The sequence below is a fragment of the Phyllostomus discolor genome, chromosome 2 (assembly GCF_004126475.2).
Source record: "Phyllostomus discolor isolate MPI-MPIP mPhyDis1 chromosome 2, mPhyDis1.pri.v3, whole genome shotgun sequence".
Classification (NCBI taxonomy): Eukaryota; Metazoa; Chordata; class Mammalia; order Chiroptera; family Phyllostomidae; genus Phyllostomus; species Phyllostomus discolor.
In genome coordinates, this window is record NC_040904.2 from 56730072 (window position 1) to 56750629 (window position 20558).

General features: G+C 36.7%; 2 protein-coding genes and 1 long non-coding RNA gene across 4 annotated transcripts in view; 1 reads left to right on the forward strand and 2 right to left on the reverse strand.

The window, feature by feature from the left end:
• Positions 1 to 430: 430 nt before the first annotated feature.
• Positions 431 to 10601, reverse strand: LOC118498850 (phospholipid scramblase 1-like). The gene is made up of 3 exons (XM_036017887.1): positions 9788 to 10601; positions 3853 to 4076; positions 431 to 1634 (listed from the first exon to the last, which is right to left on the reverse strand). Exons 1-3 carry the CDS (start codon positions 9798 to 9800, stop codon positions 1557 to 1559), a joined length of 315 nt encoding a protein of 104 aa, XP_035873780.1. The 5' UTR covers positions 9801 to 10601; the 3' UTR covers positions 431 to 1556.
• LOC118498851 lies at positions 2082 to 17782 on the forward strand. Its single transcript, XR_004901334.1, has 2 exons — positions 2082 to 2936; positions 15626 to 17782. It is a non-coding gene; the product is annotated as an uncharacterized LOC118498851 (long non-coding RNA).
• The window catches only part of LOC114490520 (phospholipid scramblase 1), a 34470-nt gene continuing 31549 nt past the window's right edge, over positions 17638 to 20558 (reverse strand). For both annotated transcript variants that reach the window (XM_028504531.2, XM_036017886.1), the window contains one exon: positions 17638 to 18614. In XM_028504531.2, the coding sequence (XP_028360332.1) occupies positions 18558 to 18614 (57 nt within the window). In that variant the 3' untranslated portion in view covers positions 17638 to 18557. The remainder of the gene's footprint in view (positions 18615 to 20558) is intronic.

Consider the following 20558-nt stretch of genomic DNA (forward strand, 5'->3'; position numbering starts at 1 on the left):
AGTTGTTCATAGTATTTTCTTACAATCCTTTGTATTTCTTTTGTGTCATTTGTTATTTCTCCTCTTTATTTCTGATTTCATTTATATGGGTCCTTTCTCTTTTTTTCTTGACAAGTGTTGTTAAAGGTTTGTCAATCTTGTTTATTTTTTCAAAGAAACAGCTCTTGGGTTTATTGATCTTTTTATAATTTTTTAGACCCTATTTCATTTATTTCTGCTATGATGTTTATTATTTTCTTGCTTCTACTTTATGGTTTTTTTAAGTCCTTTTTTATGGTTTCTATGTATTTTTTTCATGCTGTTGAGTATCCTTATAATCTTAACTCTAAACTCTCTATCCAATACTTGCTTGCCTCCAATTCATCTAGTTCTTCTTCTGAAGAATTCTCTTGTTTTTTAGTTCAGGATCTGTTTCTGTGTTTCCCCATTTTGGCTGTTTCTTTGTATTTTCTGACTTAGCTGTTAAACTAGTCAACTGTTAAACTGATCAGTGGTTAAACTAATTAATCTGTAATCAGAAGCCAAGCTTAAGCACCACGGGTAGAACAGAGAATTTCTGTGGGTGGGGCTATTGCTTCCCTCAGGCTGATGCCACTTGGAGAGGAGTGTTCTGTCTGAAAAGGTGGCGGCAGTCTTGGTGTGGTGAAGTGGTTTCTTTTCTCTGTCCTTGGTTATAAGGCTCCCTCCAGCTCTTGTTCAGTTAGTTTTTCAGGATGCTTTCTCTACAATTTTGTTGTAATGCCAGATTGTTTCTGGGAAGAGGTCAGTATAGCTTCCACTTACTTCTCTGCCATCTTTACACTCCCAAGGCAACACTATTGTTAATGAATCTACCCAGGTTCTTTTTGTTTCTCAAGGGTCCTGAAGTTCTATGGTTTTCTAAGTTTGTTACTGCACTCGGGAAGTACTGGAAACATCTTGTAGAGTCAAAGGTGTCATGTAGAATGATTGGGAGTGCACTTCTAGGAAACTAGGCCACTGGGCCTGCTGGTTGGCACAACCAACACTGCAGCTTGTTTCATCTAGCTGGTAATTAACAGTCCATGAAACAGAGATTGTATATGATTCATCTCAACTTCAAAGAGAACCTGTGGGTAAGTATATGGTTTTCTAAAACATAGCCATCCAAATTTAGAGAGTTTCCTTATTTTGGAAATGTACTAAGGTAACTATTAATATGTGGTACTAAGGTAACATGAACTATTGCATGTGGCTGTGTTCCAATCTCAAGGTTATCACAAATTGGAGAGAACACAGATGAAATGATATAGGCAGGTAAAGTAATAGAATCACTAAAGTGATTTCTAGAAAGAAGGGGTAAGAAACTTAAGTTTTGTTTCTTCTCTTTCCAAATTAAGGTCAGTATCATAAGGACAGATGCCCAAAGAAGTAGCATTTCAGCACTTGACTCCTGATTTCAAGATATGAGCTAATGATCATCTTTATCATTTTACTATCATGAAGGGGAGCATCTGTAAATAACGAGGCTTAACCAGTGCTGTCGGTGAGAGTTGTTATATTTGTAGTTGTTGATGTGTCTTTATCTGCATAAATGTCTATTCTTTATAGAGAAATGATAATAAGTACATACCTTCCAGAAGATCAATTTGCTGATGAATCTGTATTTTATCTATCTAATATAGTAAAAAAAAAAGTTAGCTTTAAATACATGTCAAATTTTTTAAGCTGACCAAACTAAGAATCTTTTTTTATATTTTTAAGAATGCATATAGATATCAATATCTGTCAATATTCTCAATATTTAACAATAGTTTATATTAATTTTAAGTGTAAAACTAAAATTCAATAATTTATAATTTAAAAAGGGTCTTGGGTGTGTTCACTCTTAAGGGGACCAAATAACTTATACAGGAATTTCTATAAAAATAAGAAAACACTTAAAATAAGAAAACATTCCTTCTAGAAGATGTTTAGGAAATAGGACAACCTTTTCATCCATTTAAGAAACTTTCTCTATAAATATCAAAAATTTTAAGGTATACTTGATATGATTATTTACAGTAAACAATGATTTGCCCTACATATTATGTGAGTCTTGATTTTAAAAAATCTACTTTGTTGAATATGTAAACTACTAAAATTTGTATAAAATATCTTACTCAAGTGCATTATGGGAAATTAAGTCAATAAATAAAGTACAAAAGAGACCATTCATTTATTGAAAAGTGATTAGCTATTATAAGAATATTTGTTTATTTAGAGATTGAACACATTAGAATTTGTACTTTATCTATGAGATTCTTAATACCAAATATGAAACCTCACATTGCTGAGATAAATTATCATGTAGTATATTAAAATCCAAGATTTTATTTTTTTTATTGGTGATGTTGACCCTGAGAAAGAAGATACCTATCAGGAAGGGATCCTGGTGGCTAATTGGTCTCTAATTTTTAAAAAGAGCCTAGTAGCTATTTCTAACCAGGGTCCTTTTATGCAAGCCACACTTCAGAGAGAAGTTTACACCAAGCTTTCTGCCTCCCACACTGAATTGCCTTTCTCCATTGTTCCTGTCATCTGAGACAGACTGTATAAAGGAATTCCTGAAATTGTATTTCAACCAGTAGGACTGAGACTTTCCCTCTCCATTCAGAGCTGCATAGGTATATTATTTTCAGTATCTTTACTGACCAATCAGAATAGCTCCATTCTGACCAATTAGGACAGGGCAGCTTTTAGGTTTAATCAGCCTGTGAGGATTTAGAGTCCTTATTTGCATGAGAACAGAGCAATCAGTGATGAGTGGCAGGCACTTCTTTTCTACATTAGTCACCTCCCCTCTGGCTCAGGGAGCATAATTTCCCTTTCCACCAAACACTGAAGACTGAGTTTCCCTGGCTGGAGCTGAAACATCAAAGACATCTCACCAGGCCAGAATGGAGTAGATTGGAGTAGAGTGGAACAGAGAAGAGCAGGTGAGTTCACTGGCCCTAAGTGGACTGAGGTGGAGCAGAGCTTTCTAGCCAAAGAGAGGCCTCACCCTTGGGATGCCTCACCTAAGGGCTGCCTCACAGCAATGCTGTTCCACAGCTGTGCTATTTAATAATTAGTTGTAACACTATTGAGCTGCTGCACAGCAATGCTGAATCTCAATTGAGTTGTTTGCATTGATTAGTTTCCTTCTTCACTGCACCCCATATAGAGGATTCTTGTTGGCATTGAACTGGCACTAACTACTATCAGTTGATAGTAGTATCCACAAAATTGGGTTTTACATAGAGCAAGAGCATTATAAAAATACAGTTTTGTTAATTAAAATAAAAAGTGGATCATATTATATACAGAATATTAATTCCTTTTTTGTTACCACTTATTGAACCTCAATGGTAAATTGAGTTTGATCTTCCTTCCCAATTCCTAGGAAATTACTCAGTGTTGGGATTAAAGAGCCTGGTATACAGAACCAAGGTTCCACAAGTAAAACACTATCCCCACTTCCTTGGGATTTTGATTTTGAACAAATCACGTAACTTCTCTGGACCTCAATCTCCTCTTCTGTAAATTGGTGACAATTTTAGCACCTATATATCATGGAATTTTTGAAAGGATCAAATGAGTTAATACTTGTATTATACTTAGGAACAAAGACTTGAAAATAGTGCTTAATAAATTTTTACTATTGACTATTACCACAGATTATATTCAATATCATAGAAAACACAATTTCCTAAGCCATTTGTAGTTTGATTTAAAAGTAAACCTGACCTAGAGGAATTAGAGTAATTTGTTAGCAAAAATGTTTTATCATTTAAAATTTTGTGAGTCATTTGTTAATAAGTAAACTGGAAGCACAGTTTTATTTTCATGAGTCTTTTATGAATTTGAAATTACCTCAGTTAAACATTCCAACCCTGGTGGACAGTCCAATAAAGGTGTTGCTGCTGGCATCCACAGTGGCCCTGCAGGTTTACCTGCCTCATTATACTTTGGCTGGTGTTGGATAGGAAAGTCCACTAGAGTAGCACTTGAACAGCCAGGTGCTGTGACTGAATTGTTAACTTGGGAGCCAGAATAGGCATCCTGAGGGCCAGGATGGACCCTATATCCTTGAGGTTCTGAAATATGAAAAGATAAAATAGTTTGCATCTGGGAAGAAAAATAGAAACATCAACACATTTAGAATTGCCCTAGTTATCTATAAACTAAAATTTTAGCTCAAGAATACTGTTTCAACAAGGTTTAAAATTTGTATTATTGTCTTCCAGCAAGTTTTCTGTTAAATATCAGTGGTTTCAATATATACTTCTATTCTGAAGGTGATGGAATGTGAATCATGTCAGCCTAAGTCTTACCATTGCTATTAATAATTTAGATCTAAATGTTTAAAATCTAAAAAAAAGGGAAGAAAGATAATCACCAATGATCTAGAGTCACCTACATAAAGATTCTGGAATTTCTTTATGGGAAGAAGAGATGGCATTGGGAAGAGGGCCCATAATAGTGACTTTGAGCCAGTGTTTCCAAGACCAAAACACTCCAAAAAAAGTTATATTTTAGAATTCTAACAAATGACATCTCTTATATGTATAGAACTGGGACCAGTTGTGCTCCCTTAAGTGATATTTCGCAAGGGGTGGAGGTGTTTTTGGTTGCCATAATGGAAGGGAAGGGTGCTACTGACCAGGAATGCTACTAAATGTCTTAAAATGCCCAAAATAGAATCTTTGAAAAAAAAAAGAATGATCTATCCCCAAATATTATAGTGCCACTCATTGTTCAGAAACCCTGATATAGAAGTGAAAGCATGTAATCCATTTACTATGCTCCAGATACTTTTCTGGATTAACATCAGCGAGAAGTTTTAATCCAAGGGGCAATCCATTCCTGAGACACCTCACATGAAAACAAAAGCCCACTACACTATGATATTGAGATTATAGATTTAAATTTCACAATTTATACCATCAGCATTATGGGAATAGAACCAGGGTAGGTAAAAATGTTATTATGACAAAGCTGTCTTAAGTTCTTAATAAGCACAGTGTATACTGTGTATACTCTATATTCCATGTGAATTTTGACTATGCTGGAGCATCATAGTTTATATGTATAGTGCATAGAATAATAATTTAACAGCAATGGAATATAATTTGAAATGATGGTGCTCCACAACATTTTAAAAAGCTGGCTTCCACAATATTTTAACAGTAAAGGCCATGCAAAATTTAACTTAGAATATGCAATTTGTAAATACTCTTAATGGAACACTGATGAAAAATACATACATAATTAAAAAGTAAGACTAAGAAGAGAGCTTAAACCTCATACTGATGTCTTCTAAACACTATAGCTTTTATAATTAATCCCTTCTAAAACAAACAAGTATTTACAGATGATCTATAATCTGACTCTGGTCTAGAATCAGAGGATATGGCTATCAATAAACTAAACTGACTGCTCTCACAGGGTTTACAGGCAACTTCTGGGGGACAAAAAATAAGTTTTTTTTTAAAAAAAGATTTCAGATTGAATTGATGGAGGAAATACATGAGGAAAGGGAAAAGTATCAACTAGTTGCTTTTAAATGGGTAAAATTTAAGTTGAGAACTAAACAATGAGAAGGGAAAAACTTTGTATGACAGCCTGGTGAGGAATGTTCTAGGAAGAAGGAAAACTAAATGCAAATTCCCAAATTTAGGGATGAATTTGGCATGTTTGAGAAAGAGAGGAACATCTTAAGGGAGAGAAAGGATAGAAGCAGCTGTCAGTAAAGGAATAGGAGCGGTTCATCTAGGGAGTCCCTTAATAAGGAGTTTGGATTTTACTCCAAGTGTGTCTGTTACAGGCATTTGAGGAGTTCAAGCAGAACAGTGAGTTCCCTGATCTGAGTTATATCTTAAGAAGTTTTAGGAATGCTGGACACTGGGATTTAAAATCAGAAGCACAGATAAAAATTGTTCACTCATTGCCTAATGTGAGAGAGAACTGTATACTCACCTTTACTGTAAGGGGATATAATGCTATAGTGATTAATTGATTGATTAGAATTGAAGGTAAGTCATTTGAAGGAAGGGAGCAGTGTTATGTCTACATTTGCTAAAGGAAGGTGTTTGGATGAGGAGAAAGTGAAGGAGTGGGGACCACTTCCCTGAGGGCCAATGGATAAAAAGAGGTGAGTAGGCTGGTAGCACAGAAAGAACATTTCAGAGACAAGTGCTGGCACAGCAACAAACATAGGGCCTTTCAAATAAGAGAAAAGGACCCATTTACCCAAACAGCAGAGAGCCAGGTCTAAGAGGATCTTAAAGGGAAGGCAGGGAGCCCTCAGCATTGGTAGTCAAATTAAACATTTTGGTCCCCAGCTTAAAAGTAAGGGGAAGCCAACAGAGACCGAATACTGTGTGTAATACGAAGAGATTTGTATTTTTAAAGAACCACTAGGGAGGTGGAGATGTGAGTTAAAATCACTTACAAACCACAGGTCTATCACATTGTCTTAAATATATATTTTTAAACTTTTACATATATTTACAGACATACATTTTATTTCTGTTTTTGCACATACCTACATACAAACACATGTAATTGTTCATATGATCCTGAAGAGTTAAAAAGTCATTATGAGCATGGCCAAATATAACACTGTTAAGTGATCTGAAGCTTCCTAAAGTTTGCAGCAAACGAAACAGCTTAATACTTCACAAATGTACTTTTAACACATTTTGCATTTTTCAGATGAATAAAATTAAGTCAATATAACAATCGTTAAGAGAGAATGTCAAAACTTCATGAGGGAAAGGTGTGATTTTGGGTCCTGAGAGGATCTAATAAATCTGGTGAGGCTGCAGTTGTGGTGAGAAATAAACATCATTTGTCCATATTAATAAAGATAAAAAGGAGAATAAAGATCATTTCAGAAAACCAGATTTTTCTTATGGTAAGTTCTTTTTTTAAAAGACAATTTTTCTAACTTTACAACAAAATTGCGAGGGAAGTACACAGTTTTCCCACATACCCCATTTCACATACGCATAGCGTCCCCTATGAGCAGCATCACTCAACAGAATGGTTTGTTTCCCCCAAGGATACACCTACCTTGCTACAACATCATAATCAACAAAAGTCCCTTGTTTACCTTACAGGTTACTCCTGGCTATGAATATTTTATGGGTATGCACAAATATATAATGATATACCACCATCATTGTAATATCACAAAAAGTAGTTTAACTGCCCTAACAATTCTCTGTGCTATGCCAAGTTGTCCTTCCTGCAACACCCACCCCGCCGTAAACACTGATTTTTTTGTCTCTACCTACAGTTTTCCTTTCCCAGAATGGCATACAGTGGGAATTATACAGCATATAGCTTTTTCAAATTGGTGTCTTTCACTTACTAGTATGCATTTAAAATTTCTCAATGGAATTTCATGGAAGAATTTTCATGGCATAATTTAATAGTTCATTTCTTTTTTTAACACCGAATAATATTCCATTGTTTGGATGTACCACAGTGTATTTCTCCATCCACCTCCCAAAGAATATCTTGTTTGCTTCTAAGTTTGGATAATTATGAATTAAGCAACTATAAACATCAAGGAGCAGGTTTTTGTGTGGATTTATTTTCACCTTCTTTCAGTAAATACCAAGGAGGTGATATTTCATGGTAAGAATATGTTTAATTTTATAAGAAACTGCCAAATTGTTTTCCAAAGTGGCTGCACTATTCTGCATCAACTGCAGCAATGTATGAGCATTCCTGCTGCTCCTCATGCTCACCACCATTGGGCATTGTCAGTGATCTGGATTCTGGCCATCCTAGTAAGTATGCAATGGTATCTCATTGTGGCTTTTATTTGTATTTTCCTGACAACATGGGATGTGGAGCATCCTTTCATGTTTATTTCCCATCTATATTTCTTCTTTGGTGAGGTGTCCTTTAAGTTCTTTGGACCATTTTTAATACCCTTTTTGTTTTCTCATTGTTGAGTGTAAGAGTTCTTTGCATATTCTGGGTAACATTCCTTTATCAGATGTGTCTTTTGCAAGTATTTCCTTCCAGTCTGTGGCTTGCCTTCCAATTCTCTTGCTATTGTCTTTTGAAGAGCAGAAGTTTTTAATTTTAACGAAGTCCATCTTATCAATTATTTCTTTCTTGAAATGTGTTTTTCATGTTCTACCTGAAAAGTATCACCATACCCATAATCACCTAGACCAGCAATTTTCAACCGGTGTGCTGCAAGAAGTTTTAAAACATGCAATGCCTGACTATTTAGTCAGGGGCACTGACCTCTTTTCCCTTACATTGTCAAACAAAAAAGTGACAACAGCCAACACATCAATATCATCCAGTGTGAGTGAATCAAAATTATACCTTTTTTTTTGTCAGGTGGGCAAAAAAATCTAGTTTTGGTGTGCCACAGAATTTTAGTGATTAGTTTACTATGTTCCATGAGATGAAAAAGACTGAAAATTGCTGATCTAGACTTCCTTCTATGTCATCTCTAATGGTGTTAGTTTCACATTTTACATTTAGTTCTGTAATGCATTTTGAGTTAATTATTGTGAAGCTGTAAGGTCTGTATCTAGATTAATTTTTTTGCATGTGGATGTCTAATTGTTCCAGCAACATTTGTTTTTTTAAAGAGTTTTTAAATATTTTATTTATTTATTTTTAGAGAGGGAAGGGAGGGAGATAGAGAGACAAAGAGAAACATCAATGTGCGGTTGCTGGGGGTCATGGCCTGCAACCCAGGCACGTACCCTGACAGGTAATTGAACCTGCGACACTTTGTTTCACAGCCCGCACTCAATCCACTGAGCTATGCCAACTAGGGCTAACATTTGTTAAAAAGACTGTCTTTGCTCCATTATATTGCTCTGGCTCCTTTGTTAAAAAAGAGTTGACAATATTTATACTGTCTAATTATGAGCTCTCTATTTTGTTCCACTGATCTATTTGTCTATTCTTTTACCGATACCACACTGTCTTGAATATTGTAGCTATATAAGTACATCCTGTTATTAGGTTAGCATCAGTCCTTTAACATCCTTCTTCTCAGGTTTTGTTCTTGATATTTTCCCCTAATATGTATATTTTCTCTTTAGAACATTAATTTTGAAAAAGATGTATTTTATTGCATGCTTAATATCCACATAATTAAAATATTTTCTTTAATAAGTTTTTATTTATTTTATTTTTAGAGAGAGGGGAAGGGAGGGAGAAAGAGAGGGACAGAAACATCAATGTGTGGTTTCCTCTCATGCACGCCCTACCTGGGACCTGGCCTGCAACCCATGCATGTGCCCTGAGTGGGACTCGAACCAGCAACCCTTTGTTTTGCAGGCCTGCACTCAATCCACTGAGCTACACCAGCCGGGTAATTTAAAATATTCTTCATAGAAAAAAATCTAGAGCATAATGATTGGTATTTATTTAAACCTATACACTTTTGTATGTTATGAAATACATATCAGGAGATCTAACTGAGAATTTTATTACAATGAATGACACATTAAAATTGTTATCTATTAATTAGTGTGATTTAAATAATATTTGTGCATATAAAATGCACTAGAAAAGGGAAAACTGATCTGGATGGAATATAGTATAAATTAAATTAATTCCCAATAAGCTTGGCATTTCTTAGTTGTCTCTAAGATTTTTATTTTTTAAAGGGAAAAGTAGCTGTAGTGGATATTTGTGTATAGTTTCTCAAATACTGAAGTTATATCCTTTCAGAAACTAGATAAAACATTATGACAAGTAACCTGTTAATAATAAAATTAACAAATAGGAAGGAAAGTAAACAAAGCAAGTTACTTACTTTGGTTGTCCATGATTTAGAGTTCTGAAAGAAAAGATCTGCTATTAATGCATTATCTACAAATTTATAGGTCAAATATCACTGTGGAAACACGCTACTCTGTAACTACATAGTCACACACATAGTATATTTCTTTTTATTCATCTTATCTATTTGTATCTGGCTATTTAAATCCTTGTGGCTTGACCCTTCCCATTGTTGTTTCTGAGTATGCTTTAGAAGTTGTTGTTCAGCCATGGCTGGTGGACAATTTCTAAAACCTGGAAGGAGAGGGCCCAATGAGGCAAAGAGCCATGAAGAAACACTGTGGTCACAACACCCCACATAGTAACCAAGTTGAACCCTCACACATTATACAAACTAAGGAGAGAGTTTGATCTAGCACCTAGCCTCAAGGCTGGGCTCCAGGCATGTTCCCGAAGGAAGAGGAGAAAGATTAGCTATCAGGCCATTCTACTGCAAAAATCTCTGGAAATCCCAGGTCCCATGGATGTGTTCTTCCCAGAACAAACAAAATTTGCGTAGGTCTGACCCTTATTCCGTGAATCAATACATGCTTTTAAATGTATTGAGGAGCTAGAAGTCCTCCTCTCAGGCATCGTAGGAGCTACAACACCATGACAAACCAATGAAAACTTTATGTGGCTTATCGCTATAGAAAACAAACACACAACCAAACTAAACATTGTACTCATTACTTCTGACTTCTAGTGCCTTGATCCCGTCCTAGTCCTTCCCACTACTGTCCAGGCACTACTTTCCCTATCTCTCCACTTTAAAAACAACCCCTATATGCCTATTAATTAAAATGAACAAAGGTTCAAAGACACTGAAATAGAGGACAGGCTGACAGTGACCAGAAGGGAGAGAAGAGGGAATTTCAGGGGAGAATGGGAAGGGTTTACAGGAACAAATTTAAAGGACACATGGAAAAAACTAGGGGGAGGTGGTAATGAGAGGGAAGTGGGGAGGGATGGGTGGGCAGGCTGGAATGAGAGTAAAAGGGAGAAACTGTACTTCAACAATGATTAAAATAAAATAAAAAAAATGAACAAAGATGACAAAAACTCTGTTACTTGTAAGATTTATCTTGGACCTACACATTTATGTTAATCAGTCCTACCCTTCTCAGGACCTGCCTGCCTTGATTACCCTCTTCCGACAGTGTCATCATCAATGGTAAAAAAAAAAAGTCAATTAATCTCCATATCCTGAACTAAATTCTGTTTCCAATAAGAACTCACTTCTCTCCTCTCCATGTGAAAATTACTAGCCTGCAAGTCCCGATCTAAGCACTAAAATAAAATGGGGGAGGTGGAACATAAATAAAAATTAAATATAATATTACAAGTACTCAGAGTGCTATAAATAAAACTAATGGCACTGTAATGAAGAGTTATAGGAGCACTGGATTAGGTGATGGGGAGAGGGTGTCAAGGAAGACAGATCCAAGAGCTCAAAGAAGTGTGTTTGAGGAGTGGGTGGGGTTATAGATGGAGGTAACTGCATGGGTAGAAGTCCTGAGGCTGAGGGGGCTCTTCTCATTCAAGGAAAGGAAAGGTCTGTGGGTTACAGACCAAGAGGGCGAGATCATTAGACATGAGGATGAAGAGGTGCCCAGGAGACCATCCTCACACATTCACTCTTTCTCCAGCTGCTCTCTAAACTCTCAAAGGCTGGAGCGTGGCTGGTCCCAGGCAAGGTGCTTAATTGGTACTTGTTGACTCAACAATGTGTGTAGAGAATTATTTCATTCCTTTCAGTCAGAAAGAATGCATCCTTTACAGACTTGAAGGTTGCTTAATTTACAACCTGGCTATTTCAAGTGCCACTTTCCACCCAAGTGAACAAGTCCACTCCTTACATTGGTTAGTCCAGCATTCCAAGTCCTCCAATTGTCATGCTTGCCAGGGCGGTACCCAGAGAAACTTGTTCAAGGGAGAAAAGGGGGATCCCAAATCGCCTGACAGGTCACATGGAGCAAGTGACACTTGTACAGTACTAGCCACATCCCTCACCTTGCTAAGCCAGGACAGACAACTGTTTGCTGCCTGTCCCCTGGAACTGGGAAGCTACCATGCCAGACTTCCAGGACTAAATGGAGAAATAAAACGGGAACGAGACAGTAGATTTGGAGATGCGGGGACTTTGTCAAATATTAGAGACAATAAAACCTGTTATGGAGTACTTGGGGCAGTGCCAGACCCTGCTCTACCAGAGTTACACTAGTACATATCCTACTCTACTCTTGTAACTCCGAATAGTCACACCATTTCAGAGATGAGGTAAGGAAGGAAGGTCTGTGAAGAAACTGGCTGGAGGTCAGAGCCCCCAGATATTAAGTAGTAGAGGGAGGACACAGACGGACTCCCGAGATAACAGCTTGGCCTCTAATCTACAAACCTGCTCTGTGTTTCCAATTCTGGTGTCCCAGGGTGCCTAGGGTAATTCCAGCTACACTCCTAATTAGTATTTACTGTTAAACGCCAGCTAGCAGGCTCTATTAATAGCTCCCTGTTCTTACGAAATAGGCTGGCAGATCCCCCCGGCCTCCTGTGTAGAGATGCACTAGGAGGGCCCGGGTTGGGGGCGGTTTCAGGCAGGAATCTCCTTGTCAAGGGATACTTTCTCGGCGTGCGGTACCCACCTGGGCAGCTGGGGCCCCTGCTGTTCCCTGGGTCCACTTCTGAGTGGCTTCCGGAGGCGGTTGGAACCCCGCCCCCACCCTGGGACGCAAACACTAGGCTAGTCCTCCCCCCACTCCCCAACAGCTTCCCCACCCCTCCCACTGCCCATCCCCACCTCCTCGCGTCTGCGTGGTGCTGCAGCCAGTGAGGATGGGGAGAAGTTGGGTCTCAGGGCGGCCGCGGTCCTGCCTTGGGCTGTGCATGACTGCTTGTGGGTGGAAGAGCTGCCGCGAAACCACTGCCTTCGTTTTTACTCTCTGGAGAGACTCCAAAGACGTTGGCTCTACGGCCCAGGGCAGCCGGGAACTGGGATGTCGCAACAGTTGGAACTGGGAGTCACTGACTCGGAGGTGGCTGCTTCCTGGTGGTTGTTGGTGCCTGGCCGGCGGAACTTCCTTTACTCTGGCTTGACCTCCACCCCTTGGACCCCTGTTGCTTCCAAAGCCGAGAAGCGGCGGTGCTCTGAGTACAAGTCAACCTTGTTTTTCTTTAAGGTCTCTTTTTTCCTCTCGCTTATGCTCTCTTCCTTTCTTCTTGTCAAATGATGTTTTAGCTTGTTTTGGAGACAAAGCAACCAAGTGCGTAGACTATTTACCATTCTATACAAACTTACTAAATTGAACTGTTCGTCATTTTTTCTTTAAATTTTTTATTAGCAAAAGTAACATAGGATATTTCAAATAATAAATCCTAACATAGAGGAAAAGAGTAAAATATATCCTCTTTTTTCTCATTATTCTCTCCATTACACTGTTAACCATGGTTAACAGATATTTGAAGATTTAACCAACAGAGGTAGTTGGAAGGAGAGAAAAAGGGAGTTGGAAGAGAAAGGAATAGAGAATCACAAAATGAGTTGGGAAAAGGAGGGAAGAAAACCAAGCTACTTGGGTTCAAATCTTCTCATCCACTTTCATCTTTTCCATCCCTCTGATCATCTCCGCGACCTTGTGAAAGTTACTTGACAATCTGTGTGTGTGTAAAGTGAAGGTAGTCATGGTATCTACAGCACAGGATTTTTATGAAGATTGAGAAGGATCAAGTGTGTAAAGCTGCCTGCCACAAAATAAGCACTCAGTAAATGTTACTATACTGCCAAAAGTTTAGAAGTATAAAACCAATGAATCACTGAAGTAGTGATTAGTAAAGTTTATTATCCCACACCAAAAAGACAGTTTGCAAACTGAGAAGGCTAAAACCAAAACATGGAATGAGACAGAGGGGTGTGTTAATAAGCACCTTTATAGTGAGAGAGCAGTGACTGTTTATTCTTTACAGTGATTAATTATATTAGAATTTTCAGTGGTTACCTCATATCAGCCTTGGGAAACAGTTCACTGTTTGCTTATGATTTCCGGAGGCTAAGCAAGAAAGGACTCAGGTCAAGTTAGCCTTGCAATATAAATTAAACTTTATTTGTATGACTACACTGGTTTTGTCTGCTCAGGGAATTTTCCAGGCCGATTTCCATTTGATTTTAATTTTAATAATACAAGTATGTATGTATACTTCTATATGGTGTCTTTTTTCTTTTACATAAATAGGATTAGTTTTTACAAGTTGTTCCTGATGATGCATCCTGGAATTTTCCAGACCTTTAATACAAAACTGTATCATTGATCTAATAACCTGGGTGTACTTTACTTTTAGATTTTTGCTATTATAAGTTATGCTGTAGTCATCATTCTTTGCACATATCTTTCTGTACAGACTACAGAAAAACATTCTATTCTTCTGCCAATAAAGTATGAGAATACTGTTTTACACGTCTCTCCAATCTGTATTATCAATTCTAAATATTAACTACTCTGATTGGCAAGGTTATCTTATTCTTATTTCTGTTTATAATTAATAATTATTAATAAGATTGAGTAGTTTTTTTTATGTTCACCAGAGGACATGCTTATTGATTTTAGAGAGAAAGGAAGGGAGTGTGGAAGGGAAACATTGATGTGAGGGAGAAACATGGATGAGTTGCTTCTCCCATGCACCCTGACTGGGGACCAGACTGGAAACCCAGGTGTGTGCCCTGACCAGGAATCAAACCTACAACCCTTCCGTTTATGGGACCACACCCCAGCCAACTAAGCCACACCAGTCAGGCAGGTTGAGTACTTTTTAATATGACTACAATCATTTACCATTTTATTCTGTGGTTTACCTAATATTTCATACCCATTTTTCTGTGGTATTTTCATTTCCTTCCCCATGCTGATTTGTTAGTGCACTTTATCATGCTGTGGAGTTGAATGCCTCTTCTGTTAAATAAAATATAATTCTTTTGCCCACTGGTCTCTGGATTGTAACATATTTAAAGTTGTTTTCATGGTACATACATTTTCATTGTTAATTTACCTTTTACTGTGTTTTTTACTTTTGATTTTGGGCTTTGCACCTTATTTTAAAAAGCTCACTGTACCTCAGGACATTCCTTATGACTTATTCCTTGACACCTGTTTATTTCCTAATTGTGAATGGGATGAAATTTCTAGTTATATTTTTATTATTTATAATTATGTTATAGTCCAAGAACATACTGTGAATGGATTCAATAATTTGAAATACTTTGAGACTTGCATTATGGCCCTTTGGTACACAGCCAATTTTTGTGCATATTTTATAAATACTTGAAAAATACATATAGTCGTCAACTGTGAGTAGTGTTTTTTTTATTGGCACAATTTGTCAATTTTATAATTATTTTTTGTTTGCTTTTCTAGAATTTAGTCAGAAAAATATTAAAATCTTAACTGTAATTATGGATTGATTGATTTATTCTTGCTTTGATTTTTTTCCCCAAATATTTTGAGATTATATGATTAAGCAAAACTTACAAGTTGTATCTTTCTGGTGAATTGAACCTTTATTATTATTATTATTAAGTATTTCTCTTTCCTTATAGTAATTCCCTATAGTGTCTGTTTTGTCTGAAATTAATGCTTAATTAATTTATATATATTCATATATGCCATATATCCATATGTATATATACAGGTATTCCCTGCTTTTTTAAAGTTTTCTCACCACTTCATTTTTATGAAAGACCTGTGTTTGTAGCTGTTTTCGCTAACCAAAAAAAAATCCAAAGAGGATTTTTGCCTATACAAAGAAAGGTAAGAAGTGAAAATAGCATTTAGTGTTTGTTTTGCAGTGCCATTACAGAGAGAGCATGCACCTGGAGCAGCAAGAGTAACATCATGTTTCTTCCCTGGAAACAACACTCAGCATCTCAGCATCAAGCTGCCATTGCTTTGAATTGTGTCTGTGAGCCTCTGTGTTTCTGCTCCATTTGTTTTCTGCATCTGTTGCCAAATTGCATCCTAAGGTAATCATTTGTTCGCTTTACACCATTCAGCTTATGGAAGATTTTATAAGAATACTCTACTTTTGGATAGCAGGGGAAACTTGTATATACAGACCCATAGAGATCAATATAGATAGGCTCTCTCATCCAGCAACATAGCAATAGGAGCAAGTTTTTCGGTGCTCTTCCCATCTGAATGGTGGAGTTTACTTCTTTTTTTATTTTATGAGGTGATAAATTTTTATGAGCCCAGGTTTTAGTGGAGATGTTCTACTAGTTTTTCCTTCTTGATGGACCTTGAAATTTATTTCTGGTCTTAACATCATCCATTTTCTTCATCTTGTGCGGCAATAACAAAACTCACAGACTGGATGGATTAAACAACACATTTTTTTTCCTACTGTTCTAAAAACTCACGTTCAAGATCAAGGTGTTGGCTGATTTGGCTCCTGGTAAAGGGCCCTCTTTCAGGCTTGCAAACAGCAGCCTTCTCACTGATCCCCACTTCTCACAGGGATTCTAAGCTCATCATGATGCCCCACCCTCATGACTTCATCTAAATCAAAATACCTTCCAAAGCCCCTTCTCCATATCATCACACTAGGGCTTAAGACTTTAATATGTAAAATTTGGGGAACAAAACCTGTGGTTCACAACATCCTTTCGCAGTAGTCAAAGTAGATGCCCATGGTTTCCACTACTTGCAGAAGCTACTGCTTGGGGTTTTGCTTCCTGACTTTTGATCTTCTGCTGCATAAGGGTAGGAAACGGTGATCCAGTAGCTTCTATTTAAAAATATTTTACAACCCCCATTCCCACAGTGGCTATTGTGTTTTTAAATTCCAGGGCTTTTGCCTCATCAGAATTTTCCTTTTTCTCTATAGCCTGTTTCAGAGATAGGCAACATTTTTCCTGATCTCACTGAGATTACAAATAAAGCCATTTGTTTTAATTCCTGGTGTTTTATCATTTAAATTTCTAATTTTTCATTTGTAATGATTTTTCTCCTAGTAAATGCTAAGTTTTCCTAGTATTTGAACTTAAATGGATTCTTCAGATGGTCTATGGTTTCTGCACAAATCTTCCTTGCACATTGACAAAGAAAGGAACTGTTCAAATCAGTTGGAATTTTACTTTGCTGAACCAGAGACCCTGAATTTTGTGCATAGGAGTGGGTAGAGGAAGAAGGAGGAGACGAGAAAGATGGAGAATGAAGGATGTAACCATCACAGAGATAATATCAGTACCTCTAGCCTCATTTGGGGTTAGTTGTGGTACCTGATAGCTGGCCTGGAAAGCCCTCCTCTTCTCTAACCGGTATAACTAATGCCACTAGGTCCAGCTATGCAAGTACCTCACTTTCTCTGGCATGCTGTCTGTACCAACTATAAACAGAATGAACTGAATGTGAGAGCCATGGTTAGTTATTAACATTGTAATCTGGCATCTGGTGAACTATTTGACTAATAAAAATGGTCTAGACTTAGCTTTTCCTGTAGCTCCCCTGACATTCAAATGTTCTCAACATTAGGAGCTAGTGGTTTTGGTGGAATTTTGCTGAAGGTGAAACCAAGTCTCTCCCCAACCCCCTTACGTCCTAACCATTTTTCTTTTGCATGAGTTGAGTTATGGTTTGGGCCTTTCTTCCCATTCAATCCAAATTTTCCTATAAAACAGAATATAAAAATTTCTGTTTCTAACAGATAGAAATCCTAGTTTCCAGCACCAGTATGGATTTTACTAACAATTATCAAATGCTTTTGATCCTTTGAAAAGGAAGGCAGGTGTTAAATGTGTAAGGTTCAGAACACCATATGAATTAATTGTTCAGTTTAAAAACAAAAATATGCAAAGAAATATATCAATAATTTTTTATTTCAGTTACTTGATTGTTGGCATATATAACCCACTAGCCTATTAGTGAAGTTCATACTCTGGTGAAATATATATGTTCTATTTAATAAATATCTGAGTGATCTTATAACTGCCGTGCTCTATGAATGATAGAATTAGGTACAAAGCATTCCATGTGTAACAAATTACCTCAAAAATTATAACAATACTCAAGTTTTAGAGTGAGTGATTTTTTAAATAAAGTGTCTTTCTTTGGGACAGAATCATATCTTTTTCACTGAAATCCATTAAGAATTGGTAATTGTCAATATGAAAATCATAGTAACAGATAGTTTATATTAAAAAGTTAAATGTGGTTTAACTGCTGAATAAAAACAAATACATTTCTTACTTTTCCTTGATGATATGAACTTGAGCATTATTTGAACATAATTGTAAAGGAAACTGAAGTTATGTTCATTTTTAACCTTTTTGAATATAAAATATTTGCAAAATAACAGCTGTTACATATAAAATAAATTTTAAATAAGTTTAATAAAATAATGTATAATTTTATATTGAAATCATTTTAATTAATTTTGTTAATTGAAAATAAAGCAATTTTTTAAAAATAAAGCAATTTATCAAAGGCAGTTTTGTGTTTAAGTGTAAAAATTCTAATGCCCTTTCTCAGAAATACACAATAAAATACAAAATGTATAAAATGAAAGAAAAGGTATAAAAACATTTATAATTAAGTGATACAGAAAATAAGCTCTATAATTTAAAAACTGAAATCATATACCTGGAGCTTCAGGTATCACAGTGTAATTCACAAATTATAAGTCATTTCAATAAAGAAAAGGAAAGCCCCATGAATTTTGCTTGTGCATAGTCCCAGTCAGGATACAGACTTCACACTTTCTGAGGAGACTTTATTCATCCACTACCACACTCCCGCTCTCTCTTCTTGGCCTCCACTCCTTTCAAAAAACATGAAATCCTAAGTAAAAACAAAATACAGAAATTAATTTTCAGTAACAAAGCAGAGATCAATTCTCAGATGCATACATGCTAAGGAATATGATGAAACAGAAGGACATATCTACTAATCAAGAAAACTGACTCTCATAAGTAGATCTGGGAAAAATCAATAGTTTCAGCTTTTCATTATAATAGCAATTAAATCCTATAATTCTATTCACTTATTAGTACCTGTATACATTTAATTAGTCTTCTGGTAATTTCTCTAAATTTCACTTCTTTTCAGGTCCCTTGGAATGTTCCTTTTTGATTCTTCCTTCCTAAACTTGTTATATTCCTTCTCTAGTAATATGGCTGGAATGCCATGTACAACTTAAAGTTTTTTTTTCAGGGGAATGAAGGCAATTTAGAGTTAGAATACCACTTGGAACTATTTGGCTCAGTTTTATGAATTCTCTTCCAAACTTATGTAGTGTGGTCCCTAACTTGCCTGACTCCATCAGTGTCTAACTAGACCCTCCCCTCCATGACTTACAGTCAAATCCTATGGATTTTATCTCTCACATCTACCATTTTCCTTTATCCCATCAACAGAAATAATTTTATCCTTATTTCAAATCTTGTGCAATTGCACTATTGTAACTACATTTCTCTTCAGTCCATCTTAGTCATCAGGATTTATCTTTCTAAAATTTGGATTTATAACTATTTTACTTATACTTAGTTTAAAAATAACCAATAAACTAAATCATTTTCATTGCCCAGTCCTTCAAAGTTCTTTAGTAGAAGCCCAATCTATTCCATAGCTGTTTACTAATAATCCCATCACTGCCCCCAATCCCATGTCCCATCTATCCAAACATCTCAGACTGCCTTCTCTTCCCTGTATGCACCATATATTTGGCTAAACACTTCCCTAAGGGTAAGGTTAAATTTTCTTTTCATGTGACATAAATGGTTATTGAAAACACCATTTTTAAGCAGAACTATGATTTTCTTTCAAAATTTATATAGAAAATATTGAGCCTATCCCAAATTAGTTAGAATAGCATAACAAAGTCCCAATAACTACTCACCCAGATTCAATAATCATTAATATAACTAATCTTAGTTCATTACTGTTTTCTAGATCCCCAGGCCTCGCCCCCATTATTTAAATGCAAATTTGTGATATATCATTTTATATTGAAATACTTCAGTATGTGACCCTAAAAATAGGGAGTCTGTTACTGTTTTGTTTTTATATAACCATTTTAATCATTATACCTTAAGAACCAGTAAGTCAAAGATGGAGGTTTAGGTAAGTATACTTTGCTCCCTTGCACAACCAAAAGTAGAATAACAACCAATTAAAAAATATAAAAACCAGAACTGCCAGAAAATCAAGCTGTATGGAAGTCCAACAACCAAGGAGTTAAAGAAGAAACAGTTAGATTAATGGGAAGGGTGGAGACAGGCAGCTGGGGTAGAGAGAACACGCAACAAAGTGGTGGCTGGCAGATGAGGGTAGGCAAGGTGGCAGCCAGTGGACCAGGGTATCCCACATTCATGCAGATAAGCCTGGAGGAACAACTGCGGAATGAGACAAACCGTGCAAGCCAAGGTTCCAGCTCCAGGAAAGACAGCTTCAAAACCTCTGGCTGTAAAAACCTGTGGGAGTTGCAGTGGTAGGAGAAACTCCCAGTCTCACAGGAGAGTACACTGGAAAAGCCACAGGATCCTAGAATGTACACAAGCACACCCACCATGGAATCAGCACCAGAAGGGTCCAATTTACTTGGGCGAAGTGGGGAAAGTGACTAAAAGCAGGGTGGGAGCTGAGTAGGTGGCATTATTCCCTCTCGGAACCCTCCTCCACATACAGTGCCACAATACAGCAAAGTGGGTTGCATGGCCCTGGCACATACCTAAGGGTCCACCCCTTACAACATGACAGGTACACTAAAACAAAGAAATATGACCC